This window comes from Rattus norvegicus, chromosome 20 (genome assembly GCF_021556685.1).
Source record: "Rattus norvegicus strain SHRSP/BbbUtx chromosome 20, alternate assembly SHRSP_T2T, whole genome shotgun sequence".
Taxonomy (NCBI): Eukaryota; Metazoa; Chordata; class Mammalia; order Rodentia; family Muridae; genus Rattus; species Rattus norvegicus.
Genome location: NC_141553.1, coordinates 28,051,357 through 28,070,599, shown reverse-complemented (window position 1 = coordinate 28,070,599; position 19,243 = coordinate 28,051,357). Strand labels below are relative to the sequence as shown.

Genomic DNA, 19,243 nt, shown 5'->3' with positions numbered 1-19,243 from the left:
ATGTTCAACATCCTTAGTCATCAGGGAAATGCATATCAAAACAACTCTGAGATTCCACCTCAGGTCAGTCAGAATGGCTAAGATCAAAAACTCAGGTGACAGCAGATGCTGGCGAGGATGCGGAGAAATATGAACACTCCTCCATTGTTGGTGGGACAACCACTCTGGAAATCAATCTGGAGGTTCCTCAGAAAAATGGATATAGCACTACCTGAGGACCCAGCTATGCCACTCCTGGGCATATACCCAAAAGATGCTCCAATATATATATAACAAGAACACGTACTCCACTATGTTCATAGCATCCTCATTTATAATAGCCAGAAGCTGGAAAGAACTCAGACGCCCTTCAACAGAGGAATGGATATAGAAAATGTGGTACATCTACACAATGGAGTACTACTCAGCTATCAAAAACAATGACTTCATGAAATTCATAGGCAAATGGATGAAACTAGAAAATACCATCCTGAATGAGGTAACCCAATCATATAGTTAGTTACACATGGTATGCACTCACTGATAAGTGGATATGGAGTGAATCCATGAATGTGAAGTGCTCAGAACTGAACAGAACCTCTACACCATGCTGTCTCCCTGCAAAGTTCAGGGATCCATCACAGAAAAGTGGGGAGAATGATTTCCAAGATATAGGTAGTGAAAATCTGCTGTGAAAATGGTGTTTTCTAGATACAACAGGGTCAAGTCACACAGGGACCCACGTGACCATATGCAAAAGACTTGCACAGGATCAAGCTAATTAAAATTGCAGTGTGGATGGGAGTGGGGCTCACACACACCTGCTACCTGAGAAGCAGCTGATGATGACTGACGACTGCTGGGAGGCAGAGCATCAGGGCAGCTTCAGTAGATGAGTGGCCATGCTAGTGAACTCAGCGGCTTTAGAACCAAAGAATGCATTGAGTTTGGAATGAATGTGGTAGTGAGGGTATTAGAGGGGTGGTAGAGGGTGGACAGAGTTGATCAAAACACAGGGTTTTAAAGTGCATAAAGGAAGAGTGATAAATAGCAAAGTTCAACAAATGTGGTAGAACTATATCCAGCCCCAACACTGTGCACTCTGAATATCAATAATGCTAGTGTACAAAGGAATAGAGGTAGCCCGAATGGGTCAAAAGTAAGGGGGTTGGGGATTTAGCTCAGTGGTAGAGCGCTTGCCTAGGAAGCGCAAGGCCCTGGGTTCGGTCCCCAGCTCCGAAAAAAAGAACCACAAAAAAAAAAAAAGTAAGACTTACCGGAGTGCTACCTAGAGGAAACACTCTGAACATAAACACACAAATAGGTTAAAATAACTGAATAAAAAAATAAAAGCAAGCTAACAGTAATTTCAAAGATACTTCAGAAAACAGTCTTCAGGTGTTTAAGAAGAGCATTTTGTGTGATACTACACTGGAGAGATACGAACAAATGTCTACTCAACCCAGACAGACAACAGATCAAAGAAAGACTACTACCAAAGTCCAACTTGGTGAACCAATGAGTTGACTGGCGTTATTTGCAGTAATATGAGAGACAGGTTACTTACAGAAGCACCACCTCCACATCCCAGAGAACTTTGTGGAAGACAACACAGAAAGACAGTAAAGCTGGAGGATGGCAAGGAGAGCATCAGAATGCTGTCTCTGGGTCACGGTGGGGCTACTGCACGCCTCAACGCCCAACAGCTGTGGCTATCTGCACAAGACTCTGCCAGCCACAACTCCAGCATGGGTTGGGAGTAATCTGGGCTACAACCCTAATTGAATAGCGATGGACAGCTCCTGGCAGAGGGAATATTCTTCTTCATTGGGGTGTAGCCACCGGTCTGTAGCTCTCCCTTCAGTGGCCTCATATCTTTCTACAATGGGCAGAATGAATCGGACTTAGCGAATCTGATTATTAAAACAGAAACAAGAGGATGTGAAGTTCAGAGGGCATTATATTGGGGGATTCAAGAGGAGAAATGGAGAGTAGATATGATTATAATTCACTGGATACATGTGAGAAATCCTTCAAGAATGTATTTCAATTTTAAAACAATGGAGCAATCAAGCATTTCTCAGTGAAGGAAGGCAGTAGGAAGGGGAAGCAGGTAGTGGTGTTAGAACCACACCAGAAATCAGAGGAAAGCCATTGAGATGAGAAAAGCTCTGTGGCTGCAAAGAAGGGGGTGGGGGATAAAAACGTGGGGCCCGGGGCTGGGGATTTAGCTCAGTGGTAGAGCGCTTACCTAGGAAGCGCAAGGCCCTGGGTTCGGTCCCCAGCTCCGAAAAAAAGAACCAAAAAAAAAAAAAAAACAAAAAAACGTGGGGCCCACAGATTTTAAGACAGTGAAACATGATGTGTCATGGTGTGCTTGTGTTACATCTGCCCAACACCAAGACTGAAGTTCCACAGAAACAATGGCCACTAGTGGATACTGTCAAGACAGGCTCCACGATGGTAAAAACGTACCACCCCAAGGCTTTACTGATAACAGAGGAGGTGACATGGGAGGGATGTGGTACAGGAAACCTGTGTTTGCTCCCTTTTGTTATGAACTTAGAACTGCCCTAAACTCAAGTCTACCATTGAAGGAATAACTCACAGATCCACTAAACAATGAAAACCAATAAACAAAAACACCCCACAAAGAACTGATATGTATCTCATAAACAGGACACCGAAAATAGATTGAACACAAAAAAATTAAACTCTACTGGATTTTATTTATCTGAAGCTCAAGAGTAAACACCTTTCACCCGTCCTAAGCAGGCGTGAGGAGGAAGGTGGTGGTTGCGTGAAGGTGCCCAGCCTTGGTATCGTGCCATTCCTGACTAGGCGATAATTAGAAAGATACCATTAGGCTGCATAATTCTTATTCGTGTGTGTTTTGGGTTTGTTATTACATGAAATAGAAGAAATGGTCTTTGTGTCCTCCCCTGGAGAAAAGGAAACAGTCCACCCAGATTGGAAAAATCACACAACACCTTGAGAACAGCATCTAGTCTGAACACTTTCTCAAAGGGACATACATGCCACATGGGATAAGCCAACAGTCACATCAACAGTTTGGAACCAAGTCAAGTGTGAGCCCCAAGTCTGAGAAAGGAGAGCACCATGGAGCTGTGGTTCTGCCTTCCAGCGTGGATATCACAGTGTACTGAGGATCCAGGCATATCCTGGGTCACCCTGGGGAGCAGGATAGCAAGAAGGGATAAATCTATTGAGGGGCAAACTCAGTTCCAAAGAGAGACACAGTGCCTCTTAGACAGGGGATTTACCACCATTCCTAGTGTTTCTGTTTCCCTTTGCTGAGGCCAGCACATGGAAGCGTCTTTATTTTAAGTGGAGAGACCTCAGGCTGTGCCAGAGGACAGGAGAACAGCCTTGCTTATAGAGATGAGCACAACACAAGGTACAGACAGAATCATAGCCACTCATGTCAAGATGTCAGCTAAGGGCAAGCTGAGGTCTGCCATGGCTGAAACGACACTCTGGCAGCATCCCGTGGCAGCTGTCTATCCTGGCTCCGATGGCATTCTGAATCTTGTGCCTGTCTGGAAGCCCAGGAGAGTGACAGGATACGGAATGTTCATTTGTTTTCTTTATGGGACCGAGCTGAGAGACCACACAGAGCCAGTCATCTCTGCATGTGAAAGAACTCACTTTGCCTATAGATGTTGTCAAAGGTTTTCTCCTAGAGCTGCAGCTATGCAAACACACAGTGGAGACACTCTGCTGGTAATGGAGACACTCACTCTGCCACTCTGCCATGTCAGGGCTATGGACGTAAAGTTATCGTGCTTTAGATTTGTATCTCTTCATCACTCCATGTAAGACCAAAACCACTGCCTACTCTCCTATGGTTAGAGCATATCACATGGTTAGAGGTCTTGGATTTGTTGCCACATTTCAAAAGACCTCAGGCATTGAGAAGGACAAGGAAAGAGGAAATGTCATGTTGAAGGCTCCCTAGTTCATGGAGAAATAGTCCTTCTTAAAACACTAAGGATTCGTGGTGAGCATGGAAAGGGTTGGCTGTTGGTTTTCCAAGATGACTGCTCATCATCTCTCCCTGGATACCTCGTCTTAGTTAGAGTTTCCATTGCTGTGAAGAGACACCATAACCAAGGCAACTCTTGCAAAGGGTAACATTTAATTTGAGCTGGCTTACAGGTTCAAAAGTTCAGTCCATTATCAACATGGTGGGCATAAAGGTGGGCTTGGCTCTGGAGGAGCTGAAAATTCAACATCTTGTTCTGAAGGTAACCAAGGAGAAGAAAGATTGGCATCTTTAGGCAACTGGGAGGAAGCTCTCTAAGCCATCCCCACAGTGACACACTCCCTCCCAATAGTGCCACTCCCTTGGCCAAGCATATATAAACTACCACATCCCCATTCAGGGAGGTACCGTGTCAGGAGCATGTAGAAATACCAGTGCATTTGTCTCTTAGAGCTCTGCTGTTTACAAAGGTCAGTACCGAGTCTAGAAAGGACCAGACGGTGAGCCTTTTGTGGCTTTGCAGGCCATTTACTCAGTTCTGTGGCAGAAGCACAAAGGCAGCCAATGCCTGAATGAATGGACATAGCTATGTAGGATCTGATTTACAGTACCAGACGGTGGCAGGCCATATTGGTTAGTCATCCTAGTTTATCAGCCCCTGACATAGATGAGCAAACTAAGCCAAGCCAGATACCACAGACATCACGGATGACCAGATGAGGTAGACATGCTTCCGGTCTAAAATGGTGGCATTCAGTGGTTTTATGAATGAGGATGGTTTCTGTGACTTCGTTACATTTTCTGATGCAAAGCTCTATTTCATCTACAGGATTCACATCAAATACTCATTATTTACTGCAGGCCGTCTGACTTCATCCATATGCTGTTTTCCCTGGTCTCTGATATTTCTGAATTTGGAAAATCTACCAAATGCCTATTGGCATACAGCCCTGGCTCTTTTTGGGTTTCAGATGGTCTCTGGTGGTCCTAAATGATTCTAAGTTGGCACTGCAACTGAGAAGTGACTGCTTAAGAGCGATAAAGGCCTTTCTTCCCAAGAATTAGGGATAATACACTCGTAAAGGGTTCAAGCGACACATCAGTGCCACCTTCTAAAGATCTTTAAATCAAATGTTTAAACAATTTATCTCCCTCTTCTAACAGTTATGCATTCACTTGACTTTTTTCTCCTTGAGGAAATAGGAGCCTACAAGCCTCTGTGGAGAGCGGCAGTCTCAGGTGCTGTCTCTACGCCTTCCCAGAGTGTGCCCTTTGACACTGCTTTACCAGTACAGCTTGCTCGGCACAGAAGGCTCCCTTCAGCAATGCTGGAAGGAGCAGAACACGAAGCACATGGCAGCAGCATGTGTATAGCCCCCAGGGCAGTTTCTGAAGGGTCATGAACCCCTTCTGCAGTTACGGGCTATCTGAAAAAGTGGTAGCAAGTCAGAGTCTAGAAAACCAAGTACCTTCAGCTTTCTTGACCACAACCCCAGCCCCAGCTGCAGCCAGACTGAACCCTGCCACAGCCAGCTGTACACCCTGCCCCAAGTCACTTTGTCAAGAAAAATGGGAAACTACAAACACAGGAGACCAGAAGCTCCCCAGCCTTTTGCCCTAGAAATGACACAGAGACACTGCTCTATTTGTGCAGAGGTCTTAATGGAGTCACTGGCCGCCACTGACCCCCACAGAGCAGATTGGCTCAGCAGTCTCCAGCTCTGACTGGATTAACATCTTAGATCATCTGCCCCCTACTCAGATGCTGCTGGGGGCCAGGACTATTCAGAAAGAGGCAGAGATAGACCTCTCGCTGCCCTGGAACAGGGCTGGCTTCTACAACACACCCTGCAGCCGATACATCTGGAAAGAGATGCTATGAGAAAAAATGAACACTGTTAACAACCAGACCTGTCACTCCAACCTGCAAAGAACTTGGGCTTTAGTATCATATGTGTCCATATCCCTCCTTCCTTTGTGCCCTTTACTGTTGCATGCTGAGAAAGGGAGGTACACAGGTTTGACTAAGCCCTGCAGAGGAGACAGAACTATATTATAAACATCTAAGTCTAAGGAGAAATGTAGGGTAAAAAAAGATGGAGGCTTGACATGGGAGCACCCTTGCAAGGACTGAGGCAGCCCTTGAACAGTGTACTATTTTGAGTGTCAACTTGACACAAGCTGGAGTTATCACAGAGAAAGGAGCCTCAGTTGAGGAAATGCCTCCATAAGACCAAGGTAAGGCATTTTCTCAATTAGCAATCAAGGGAGGAGGACCCAGCCATTGAGGGAGGTGCCATCCTTGGGCTGGTGGTCCTGGGTTCTACAAGAAAGCAAGCTGAGCAAGGCAAGGGAAGCAATCCAGCAATCCCTCCATGGCCTCTGCATCAGCTCCTGCTTCCTGACCTGCTTGAGTCCCAGTCCTGACTTCCTTTGGTGATGAACAGCAACGTGGGAGTGTGAGCTGAATAAACCCTTTCTTCCTGAAGTTGCTCCTTGGTCACGATGTTTGTGCAGGAGTAGAAACCCTGACTAAGACAAGCAATATCTAAAGAGGAAAGGGAAGGCTGGATTGCAAAGAGTTGAATAAGGGCACAGATCTAGGAGAATAGATAGATAAGCAGACCAGGGAGCCTGAGGCCTGCTGGAGACAGAAATGGCTGGGTATAGGGTAAGCTAGGGCCAGGAGCGAATGCAGGCTGAGCAAGCACAGTGCTGGGTGAGACAGGACTTGGAGACAGCTTCCTGATACTGACTACAGGAGGAATGAGAAGCCACTGATGGGTAAGCAGAGGGCCAGTGAGATGGCTTAGAGCAGTCACTACATCCACCCACGGTATGCATGCTTGAACCTGCAAGGAGTCGTGCTGCCAGGGCCAGCATGCGGGAGCATTAGAGGGAAAGGGTTCATGTTGTTCACTCACCCATTTACCAATAAAACTTCAAATGAGATTTTGCTAGTGTACAAACGAGCATCATCTGTCTTTTACTTAACACTATGCAGTTGGTGACCCTTTTGTGTCTTTGAATTCCACCTTGAGATAAAAAAAAAAGCATCAAGGAAGGCAATATCACTGTAAGCACTGGCCAGAGCTGATGTCCTTTTCTGGAGCCCTTGTGTATTATTTAAAGCCTTTTGGGGGTGGGGAGAGGAATCTAGAAGGAGGTCAGGAAGAGAGCTGAGTCCCTCTTTGCGTGTCTCTGGTAGTTGAGCAGCGAGCTCAGTAGTGGGTGATTTAGGACCCTGACTCTCTTTGGGCTCCTCCATGCTTTGGGTCATGGACACTGAGAGGGTGAAGCCAAAGTGCCTGAGTCTTCCAAGCCATGAAAGCCTCATGCAGCAGTGATGAACAGGACAGCCTAAGAGACGGCACCTACAGGCTGGTCCAGGTGCTGGCTGGCCTGCAGCCCATGCAGCAGGTCCCAAACCTCCAGGGAAAAGCTCTCCATGTGGCCGTGGCACAGGAAGGATGCGCCATTCTTGTTCTCCCTACCCAAAGCCAGACATACACCTAATAAGGGATTTGTGCCTTTCTCTGAACTAGAAGAAGGGGAAGGACAGACAGCAAATGTGTGAGTGTCTACTGTGAACTCCATTCACCATATGCTTTTGCTAATGTATTTTTGATATCAACTATATTTTATAGTTTAAAAAAAAGCCCCCCCCAATTGAGTCAATGTTCCAAAGCCACTATACAACAAGCACATGAGGCTTGATTCTCTTGTGTGACCAAACTTCTCTTGGGCCCAAACAATTTGCAGTCAGTCCTTGAGTAGGAAGGACAGAGTCTTGGAATCATTCTGGATCAATTCACAAAGGAAAGAGTTCTGGGCTTCTCAGAAATGATCATTTAAAAGACAGTACATGACATTAAACAGGTCAAATGGGAAAGTTTACGGAGATGCCAGCAGAACAAAAGTCTGAGCAGGTGGTGCTGTTTTTAAAAAGGTTTTGCTAACTTTGAGTTGTTTGCTTTGAGCATCCCCTGTCCCCAGGGTCCCTGGAGCACTGTGAGCAGGCAAAGGCTGGGGTCTGAGTTAAGGCTCTCAAGGAGGCAGCAGTTACATCTGCCACAGTGGTTCTCAACCTCTGCAAGGCTCAGACCCTTTAATTCAGTTCCTCATTATGGGGACCTCCAACCATAAAGTTAATTTTGTTACTACTTCATAACTTCAGCTTTGCTACTGTTATGAGTAAATGACTATATTTTCGATGGTCTTGGGAGACTCCTGAGAAAGGGTAATTTGACACCCAAAGGAGTTGCAACCCACACACTGAGAATCCCTCTATGGAGAATGAGCTACCTCCCGGTGTGAGTCTCGAAGCACCGTGACACCCATTATATCTGTTACCATTTTACTACCAGTCTGTGTTTCACCCCACTCTTCCAGAAAGCAGAGCTGTGCCGTTCCATATTCACCCCTCATCTTCTTCACGCTCGTGTTCCTGACAAGACTCAGTGCCTAATGCTTCACTGAGATACACACGGCCATGTCTCCACAGCCTCCTGCTACCTCACACCTCAGGTAACAGTACTTGTGCCTCTGTGTCTCTGGCTCATGCCAGCTGGGTTATTATGCCCTGCTCATGCTACCACCAGAGACCATGATGTCATTTAGACGCATTCTATTCTGCCATTTGGGAGACCAGAGAGATCTACACAAACCAGTTACTTTCCTCGTCTCTTATTTATTGATTTATTTTGGCTCACTGTTTGAAGGCACAGCCACTGTGGCAATGTGATGGTGAGGGCAGGAAGTAGACACAGAAGCAGTGAGAAACCAGGAATGGTTGTCTGGAATATAACTTCCTGTGTCCCCAGAAGCCCATTTCCTCTATCGGGGCCTTGCAGTAAATGGCTGACACCTCCCTAAGATATCATCACCTCTTGGGACCAAGGATTTAAACACAAGACTGTGGAGGGCATTTTGTACTGAAACTATACCACTTCCTCTTAAAAGAAACCACTGTAGTGGCATTTTAAGAGTCACAAAGCCACCGGATCAGAGCCTTGTTTTCAATTTGCAACATTAGCTTTTGAATAGGTAGCTTCCAAACGGTGTTAGGTCATTCTAAAACCAATCTGTTTTAGCAGGAGAATATATGATTACCTTTATTGAGATGACGTTCAAAAGCATATTTTATCAGGTCCCAGTAGCTTCCCCCCAAAAGCCTGACATGTGCAAATACGAAGACTAAAGCAAGAAAGACAGTATGCCACACCTGCCGTTGGCAGCCTGATGGTTCATGGGGCTCCTCTCCTGTGACCCCGTCCACAGAAAGGCTGGGCTTGTAGACAGGGATCATGTGCAGATAGGGATCTAACTGAAGGTTTGGCTTTGGTAGAACACTGACTTGCCAGGTCCTAGCAGCACACTTCAGGGGTGATCGTCAGTCCAACTCAGAGTGGTTGAAGCTCAGTGGCACTCCAGACATTGTCCAAGTCCTGCCAGGAAACAAGGAACCAAGCAGAGAGCCCCAAGAAGATGCCCATGTCCTCTAGGACCCAGGTGTGGACAGGGTGGGACACAGTGAGCTGGTGGCAAGCTGACGTGGGTGTGATGTCATGTCACAGTCCTCTGGGAGTCAGACCCAGAGGCCTCCCATTCTCACAGCCCATCCAGGTCTCCTTTTAGGGACCTTCAAATACGAAACCCTCATCAGGGTCAAGCTAAGGCTAACAGAGCCATACATTCTAAACCTGCCAGCCACGGAATGAATCCAAGGCAAGGTGAGCTCTAATTTGCCCCAGAAGAGCTAATGTACAGTTTCACTGGAGACACTGGATATTCATTTCCATCACTGACAACCCTGGAGTCTTTATGCCATGTCTCATCTCCCTCCTGGGTAAGCTATCCCAGTGCAGCTTCCCTTGAAGCAGTCTTTTGTTACACTAAGTTCTCTAGACTTATTCTGTGCCTGTCTCCCAAGTCCTGCTTCCAGGAGGCTCAGGTCATTGTCCCTGAACACAGCATAGTGCCCTGTATGGCCTAGAATATCTTATGTCCCTTTGTCCTCTTGTCCAGGGCACTTTGGTCTTTACTGGCAAAGTCACCAAGAGTAGAAATGGAAGGTAAGGGAGGTAGAGATCCTACAGGGAGAAGCCGGCATGCAGGAAACATCTGGGGCTGTACACTCTACTTGGTGAATTATCCTGGGGAGCTCCCTCCTGTGTGCCCAGGAGAGGCTTAAGAGTCCACTGGTTCTGGGGCTGGGGATTTAGCTCAGTGGTAGAGCGCTTACCTAGGAAGCGCAAGGCCCTGGGTTCGGTCCCCAGCTCCGAAAAAAAAAAAAAAAAAGAGTCCACTGGTTCTGTCCCTGGAACCAATAAAGCTAACAGCTGCTTGAAGTCTCTTATCTTAGCAAAGATATAAGGCAGTAAGTAGCCCTCAGCCTGTGTGGGTCGCATATCAGATATCCCACATATCAGATATTTACATTACTTTCCCTAACAGCAGCAAAATTGCAGTTATAATGTAGCAATGGAATGATTTTATGGCAGGGGGACCACCACAGCAGGAGGTATTAACGAAACATAGCTTTAGGAAGGTTGAGAGCCACCAAATGGGCACCCTAAGAAGTTACAAGTGTCAGAACAGAGCACGTTCCAACACAGACTGGGGTATAGTCTCTCAGGGAAGGCTCTCCAAAGCAGAGAAGCCTGCAAGGCACCCTGGGAAGACACCACAGACTTCAGACTGAGAGAAGGAAAAGAGGAGACCAGCGTGCACTTCCCTAAGAGCTCAGTGAGATGACAGTGGGAATCAGCATCTCAATGCCTTGATGAAAGGAAGAAAGAAAGGGCTGGTTCCCAGAACAGAGAAATAGATGATTCACTGTCAGAGTGAACAATAGAATAAGACATAAACAGCAGTCTGGCACAAGAACACATTTACTCAAAAAAAGGAAAAAAAAAGTGTGTGAGTACTCCTGAAGCCTGGAGAGCTGCAAGGCTATGCCAACCTCTGTACTCGTAGATAAGGGTGAGGGTGTGTGTGTGTGTGTGTGTGTGTGTGTGTGTGTGTGTGTCCCTGTGCTTGTGTGTGTGCACACTGGAATGACAGTAATTCTTCAGGAACTGTTTCTTGAAGCCAAATACTGAGAGCCATGGAGGGAGGAGGCAGGAGAAGGAAAGGAAGGAGGAAAGAGGGAAGAGAGAGGGCCCCAGACTCTGTCTGATTCCCTGGGAACCTCCAAATGTAACAGCAAGTACAGGTGCTGGTCTGAATAATAACAGAACGTCCAGAAAGAGCACCAACTTAACTCATCTGTTTCACTGACTCCACAGTAAATGCTGTTTGGTTAATGACCAAGTCTTCACGCTGGGCTCTTTAAGAGAGTCTCCATGCCAGGCTGGAGAGAGGATGTTCTTCCAGAGGACCTGGGTTCAACTCCCAGCACTTACAAGCCAGCTCATAACTATCTGTAATTCCAATTACATTAGCTCCAACACCCTCTTATGGCCTCTGTGGGCATCAAGTATGCACATGGTATGCAGACATACATGTAGACAATACACCCACACACTCATCATCACCATCATCTCCATCATCACCATCATCACCACCACCACCACCACCACCACCACCACCATCATCATCATCACCATCATCATCATCATCATCATCATCCAGGCCTACTTGGTTCTACTGTTGCTTTGATTCCACTGCAGAAGGGATGTGATATTGACTTTGAAACTCTGTGGGATGAATTAAGGCTCTGCAGAAGTTGTACCATGAGCCCTTGTGTCCTGAGAAGATTCAAATCCCTCATACATGATCAATATTTAAAACCATAAAATTATGACTGCGACTGATGCTCACAGTTCACCTTGCTCAAGAATCAGTACGAACTAGTTAGAGCTATCCATCAGCAGTCTGTGTTACCTCCTAACCATTTAACAATGAAAATCAAAACAAAACAAATGCCAATGCAAAAAACACAGCTCTCCTCTTAAAGAGAAAAAGAGATCCTGGAGCTATTCTGAATAACCAGGGCCTGGGAATCCACATTTAGATGACCCCAAAACCATGTTCATCATGGAAACCATTTCATAAAGTTTACCATAATTTTATAGAAAGAACAAAGGAAGTCATAATCAAAGCAAGTTTAATATATAATGGAGGGGGGCACCACAGAGGTGGCTACAGAAAGTGAGGGAAGCATGTCTATAAGTCTGTCTAAGGACATTCTCTGCTTTGGGGTTTGTGGAAGCGGGTAGGTGGTTAATAGATCCAAAAAGGTTGTCACCTATCAATCATAGGATGTTAGCTCTAACACTGAGGTAGTCAAAGAATGGCTGTCCCAGAGGATAACACTAGCCTAAGATGAGGTAATTAGCCTTTGGACATACCACATCCCAATCTCTCCACAGGATTGAAGCTCTAATCATTAAGACTCTGCAGACACAGTTTCCTCTTAGGAGTTGTCATTCACACAAACAAAATCAGAAACAAAACATTCAAATCCATGCAAGTAGAAACATTAATCCCTTTTTTCAGAGGCCCAGGGATGGAGGGTGTTCATTTGCTCCTGGCTTGGGGGATAATCTAGGCTCTAAACCTAGATGTAGCCTCTTGGTTGAGAAGACAGGGATAGACACAGAGATCAATCATGGGGCTCACCTTACCTTAGTGAAGGTCAGACAATCTTTGTCTTGGTCTCTGTCTTTCATCTCAAAATCGTAAAGTGCTTTGCCTTGGGGCAGAGTCTGCGGCAAGGGCCTCATGCACTGGATGTAGCTGGCTGGGAGGAAGCCATGTGTGCCCTGAAGCTCCCCATGGTACCAGTTCTCATCAACCTTGCGTCTCAGAATGATGATGTCCCCTTTGTTGAACTTGAGGTCACCGGGTTCTTTTCCCTCATAGCTGTAGAGGGCCTTGGCGTAGGGAAGCTGGGATAGGTTCTGCAAACAGAGAATAACAGGTGGTTACTTAGAATGGCCCTCCCTAATGCCAGGGAAGTTTGCTCTTGGAAACGTGGGTTCAATGGTCTTTGTGTATCTTACATACATTCTGAGACCGGAAAACACCTTCTAAAGGAGCAAATAGTCTATCATAGGAACGTGTAAATTCTCTGACCTCAGACAGACGCGATAGTCCCTACCATGACAAACTCTTCAATTCTACACTCAAGGGCCAGCTGGGGCCCAGCTTTCTACTGAGACTACGTCACTGCACTGAGGAGGCCCTAAAGGAAGTGATGAATTATTCTTTATCAGAGACAAGGAGGATACAGGCACAGGAGCAGGCACCTTGCTTGAAGCAAGTTGAGCAGCCAGTATTTCACTGTGTGTCTCCCTTTCTAGGGACCAGTGTCAGATAGTCACATAGGCTATGTAAAAGATGTCTGGCTGAGGAATTAGAGGCTACTCCTAGTCCCAAGTCATACCCCTCCATTCATAAGCCATATAAGCTTTCTCATCAGACAACAATCTGTCCAGAGGGAAGGACAGTTCCAGGAGAATTTAACCCTTGTCTTGTTAAGCCAGAGGAAGTGTTTTGTCATCCTGTCAGCATCTGCTGGGCAGACAAAATGGCATTTGCTACTGAGGTCTCAAACAGCAGACAGAGTTAAAGTCCAAACACAATTTCTGGCACCTTTCTCATGACGGCAAGGAGTCTCTCGCCCTAAATCGATCAGATGTTACTGTCCACTCTCTTTATTTTTCCATCAGGCCCTGACTCATAAATTCTGGCCAGTTACATAAGTGTCTCTCGCTTTTCTTTCCTGGTGGTCTATACTTGTTCAATGATCCACTTTGTGCCCGACGAGAGCCTTGTCATTGTCCCTGAGTCAATGTCCAGCAATTCCCTACCAGAAGTGGCATTTTTCTCACAAGGGCTGCCTGAGCCCAGGATTCTGTAGTATTTAAATCAATCAATAGCTGTACAAAGCTCCAAGCAGCAGTACATCAAAAAAGTCTTTGTAGAGGGTTTAATAGCACATTGCAAATCAATCATCCTACGTTCATGTCTCAGAGATGCCTGACGACAGCATTTAAGAGGAACCTGCTGGCAGATTGACAAACAACCCCCACTAGCCAATTAAATAGTAACACCGGAGAACTTTTCATTACAGAACTTACTCTGGATAGCTTTGCGGTGCAAGTACAATGGACTGTAACAGGCCCAGACTGTAGAGAGCACAGGCAATTTGCAAACCAATACTTTCAGACTAAAGAGGTGGCTGTCTCTGGGCCATCAGAAAGACCTTATAATGGCCAGCCAGTCCCTTGCTGGCCACTATTCTGTAAGGACCATTTTTTCTGAAGATATTTTTGGTCGTCACAACTGGGAAGGTTGCTGTGGCATCTAATGTACAGAGCCAGAGATGCTGCCAAGTACCCTGCAGTTCACAGCACATCCTCTAATAGCCAAGAATTCACCAAGCTCAGGATGTCAATGGAATGGCCAACCCGCTCCCTGCTCCACTAGCTAATTTACAACCAGAGGTTTCTTCTTCTTTTTCAACTCAGCTTACCACCACCTGAAAAGTCAAATACAGTCTTCATGACCAAATACTTTCACTGTTAACTATAAGGCAACACTTAGCATTCCACTCAGGAAAGAGGCTTCAAGTGACAGTAAGAAAATAACATGCTCTTACACTCAAAATGCACCTCCACTAGGTGCCCAAAAGAAAACTTTCCTTGATATACACTGCCATGTGTGCACTCCCTCAGCCACATTGATCTTCTCACTGGAAGTGTGTTTGCTCGAAGCAGTAATCTTAGAGCCACGGCTCTGGCGGCTCTTTAGAAGCGTTTGCCGCCACTGATCACAGCGTGAGCAGGATAGATCATGCCAAGCCTGCACTGCTGATGTCTCCTTCAAAGATCTCATTTCAATGAACATGGAGCCCTCCACAGCTGCCCCTGCTTGGAAAGGACTTGGGGCTTCAGCTTTCTCTGGACGGGCTGACCATTTCAAGTTGCATTCTCATTCACCACAGACAACCACAGCTCTAAATTACTCAGTTCAGCGAGGAGGGAGGGAGGCAGTGCCAGGGAAACTGGCGGTTTCTAAGAGTCAGCTTGGCTTTAGGGTCTGGACTGCAGACTGCCATACAAGCCAGATCCACCAGTTACCCTCTTCCAGGTCCTGAAGGCATCAATCCTGACATTCAGGGGACTCTATTTTTAAATCGATTCTCTACATGGCTGACAGCCCCACACATATGTGGCCAAAGGCTGCTCACTACCACTGTAGGCATACATTTTTTGCAACCTACTTTTAATAAAGGTTCAACCTCTCCTCTAGCCCACCACCCAGCAGAGGCAGTGGAGGAGAAAAGTTACTAGGATATGGGGGAAACGGACCTGTTCAGCAACAGTTCTTGGGGGCGAGCTGGATCTTCTTGGGCAGCAGCTCAGTCCCATAGCAAACACCAAATACGACTCAGCGGCTGCAGCCCAGTCCTCTAGACAGACAGACACCAGGCACGAACCAGCAGTTACAGTGCAGTCCTTTCAGCAGACAGACACCAGGCTGCTGTAGTTCAATCCTGAAGAAACCACCAGGCTTGCCAACCACCCTGAGGCGAGGGTGCAGAAGTGGTAAGCTGCCTCAGGAACCTCAGGAGCAGTTCTTGGGTAAGTTTCTCTCAATGACAGCATTACAAGTTGAGCTCAACAACACTAAGGTGAACCAATACATGAACATCTTTAGTGAAGAATAGTGAGGTGGAGCAAACCAATCAGGGTTCAGTGCCCGTGTCCCACTGTCTGTGGGGCCACATTTATACTGCTTCGTCAAGCGTTCTTTCATGTGTTTGCTATATTCAGATATCCTCTCATCTGTGTCTGTTTCAGGAAAAGTCTTCCAGTTTGCTTTAGCCTGTGTGCCCTGGCAAAGCATCATTTGGCATAACTAACTTTCCAAAGAACTAGAAGCTTAGACTTCACTCCACCACTGTTACAGGCCCACCTCTACTTGCTTCTGTGTGCCCCAGCTCCCCAGTCTATCCATACCACTCTGCCATACTGAGCAGTAGATTTCATATCATTTAGAAGGCACATCATATTGTTTATATTGTATTGTTTGGAAGGCAGGTCTTCCACACATCCCATAGGCTCTCTCTGTTTAGCCCTTCTTCCTACTTTCCTCATCCTGACTGTGGAATCTTCATCTAACTGTGTTCATCCTTCCCCAAACCTTAACCTTTCCCATCGAAGATTGTTGATCTACTGCTATAACCTTGATTGTCCACTTGCCTACCTCTACTCTGCTCTCAATAGACTACACTGTGTGCTGGCTGCACAGGTGTAAACTGGAGCCTACCCTATAAGCTCCAGTGGCCTTCATTGCTTCCCTCATTGGAGGGAGCCAAACCCCTTGGCACAGGGGCAAGGGCACGCTTTTCCATCCATGGTAGGTAACACGACGACTCCACAAAATGATGTGCACTTAAAATTTATGGGCTCTGCGGGACACAGCCCCCCCCCCCCCAAATCCACAGCACCGTTGCTGGGCTCCTATGCCTGGAAGTTTTCTGTCTGCTGCATTAATAGGGCTATGCTGCACTCACCTTGATGATCAGGACAGGAGAGGGGCCCAATAAACAGCAAACACCATCTTTTTACTGTTAGTTCAAAGGAACTCGGGTAATTCCAGGTCAGGCCTGTGTCTCTGCTGCAGTTAGTAGGTACAGAGAGAGGAATTTGGAAAGACAGGGGTCAGAGGAGGTCAGAGACACTCCTGTTCCCCTTCTGACAGCATTAGTACCTACCTAATAGAACAGACCCTAGAGGCAATATAGACAGCTAGCGCTCGCGCTCTCTCTCTCTCTCTCTCTCTCTCTCTCTCTCTCTCTCTCTCTCTCTCTCTTCTCATGATGTTGACAGGAAGTTATGCAGGAGCAAAAGAGCAAGAACCTGATAACGCCCTGTTAAAGGATGCTCAGAAAACGGTGACTCATGGCACTTTCCACAGTCTTTGATCTTCAAAGGTTAACTAATTAGTTCATGGATGGTTCCAGAGGAAGATGAGCATTACTGGGGAGGGAGCGGAGATAAGCCTCCTGCAAATCTCACTGTGGCAACCCAGCAAGCTCCCAGGTTCCCACTGCCTATGTTCCAATCAGAGTCATTTACTTTCTTTCCAGAGACAATGTCTCACAGAGGGGGGGCACTCCCCTTAGGAAGAATTGAGTTCAAACACTACCAGGAAGCCACCATTAAAGCATTAAGGGAAAGAAAGAAAAGGAGAAGGAAAGATGTATATCTGGGAAGCTCACAGAATAATTAACACTAGCTACCCCGCAAGGCATTAATAATAATTAAAACTTATAATGTCAATTTCATGGCTCATTACTCAGATGAGGCATGCGGATCTTCCTCTGGGCTTAATGTCCTACCCCACGGAGACAAGGTTCTTACATATGCATAACAGCACTTTCCAGATTCTAGGGACTCAAATTCAGCAGTTTGCTTTGACAAATGGGATTCCATTATACCCTTAACTCTGCTGGGGGTCAGACACATCCCTGGGCCAAGGGGCCAACATGGCCTGAGACAAAGTTCATGAGCGCTTATAGATGGCTCACTCCTACACCCATCGAGCCCAGCAAGCCAGAGTGAAGCACACGAATCAAGAACCCCTCCACTTTTAGACCCCATGAGTTCAGTGTCTTTGACTTACTACTTGCTACTTAGGGTTTTAACCCGTTAGCAATGGCTTCGGGTCCCGTCATTACAGACAAATAGGTCCTTTTTTATCCTTAATCCCCAACAAGATAAAGGTCATAGCATCAAGACACTAACTGATTGAAAAACTATGTGAAAGTTATCAGATTCAAAATCACCAAGCCCTGGATAAAAATAAGTGTATGAATAAATGAAGCAACCCAAAAGGTTCTTAAGGAGATCTTACACATTCACACCTGTTGACCAAAACAAAAGACTGTCATAACCAAACCACAAATACTGCAACCTCATACACACACAGATAAACACACACACACACACACACACACACACACACACACACACACACACAAGACATCAACAAATCTGAGATCTGGTTCTTTGAGAGGATACACAAGACCAACAGACCCTTTCCCTCTTAATGAGAAGAGAAACAGAGGACCCAAATTAACAAAATCAGAAACAAACAGGGGAGCATTGCAACAGACATTAAGATGTCATAAGAGGATACTTTAAAAATCTGCAGTCCATTAGTTTGGGAAAACTAAAGTAAATGGATCCAAAATGAAACCAGGAAGATGTCAACACCCTAAGCAGACACACTACACGTGAGGAGCAGACACACAGCGCACAGGGAACAGACACACAGTGTACAGGGAGCAGACACACAGTGTACAGGGAACAGACACACAGTGTACAGGGAGCAGACACACAGTGTACAGGGAGCAGACACACACACACACACACATGCACCACACACACCACACACACCACACACACACACACACACACACACACACACACACAGCACAGGAGCATGAGAGAATGATAGGAACCTTTCCACCTAAAGAAAGTCAGGCCCCAGGGGCTGGGGATTTAGCTCAGTGGTAGAGCGCTTACCTAGGAAGCGCAAGGCCCTGGGTTCGGTCCCCAGCTCCGGAAAAAAAAAAGAACAAAAAAAAATTTGTTTAAAAAAAAAAAAAAAAGAAAGTCAGGCCCCAGATGGGTTCAGAATCCTGATTCCTACAGACTTTGAAAGCTCTACAACCAATCCTTCTTAATTATTCAAAAAGAAAATAAAAGAAACAGAGCACTACCAAACTCATTCTACAAAGCTACTATCAAACTAAAACAAAAAGTGGGAAAAGACACAAAAAAGAAAGGAAGGAAGGAAGGAAGAAAGGAAGAAAGAAAGAAAGGAAGGAAGGAAGGAAGGAAGAGAGCAAGCAAGCAAGCAAGCAGAATGAAAACTATGGGCCAATGTTCCCAATGAAGATACATTTTTTAAAATGCCTAATAAAATACTTGCAAACCAAATGCAAACATACATCAAGAATATCTACCATGACCAAGTTGGTTTCATCCCTGAAAAACAGGGATGCTTCAAAATATACAAGTAAGAAAGAATACTAAACCATATAAATGGACTTATAGACCAAAACAATCAAACAAACAAACAAACACAGAAAACAAATGAACAAACAAAAAACTCACATAATTATTTCAGCAGATATCAAAAAGGGCAGGACATACTTCACTATAATAAAACCATGTAACGGAACCTGAAAGAAACAGACCGGATAAACAGTTCTCTGCACCCAAATCCCGTGGG

The 19,243-nt window shown here is 45.9% G+C and overlaps 1 protein-coding gene across 1 annotated transcript in view; it reads right to left on the bottom strand.

Moving 5' to 3' along the window:
* Positions 1-19,243, bottom strand: part of Sh3rf3 (SH3 domain containing ring finger 3) — a 340,867-nt gene that overhangs the window by 134,991 nt on the left and 186,633 nt on the right. Inside the window, exon 2 of the mRNA XM_087598703.1 lies at positions 12,616-12,891. Coding sequence (XP_087454829.1) covers positions 12,616-12,891 — 276 coding nt within the window. The remainder of the gene's footprint in view (positions 1-12,615; positions 12,892-19,243) is intronic.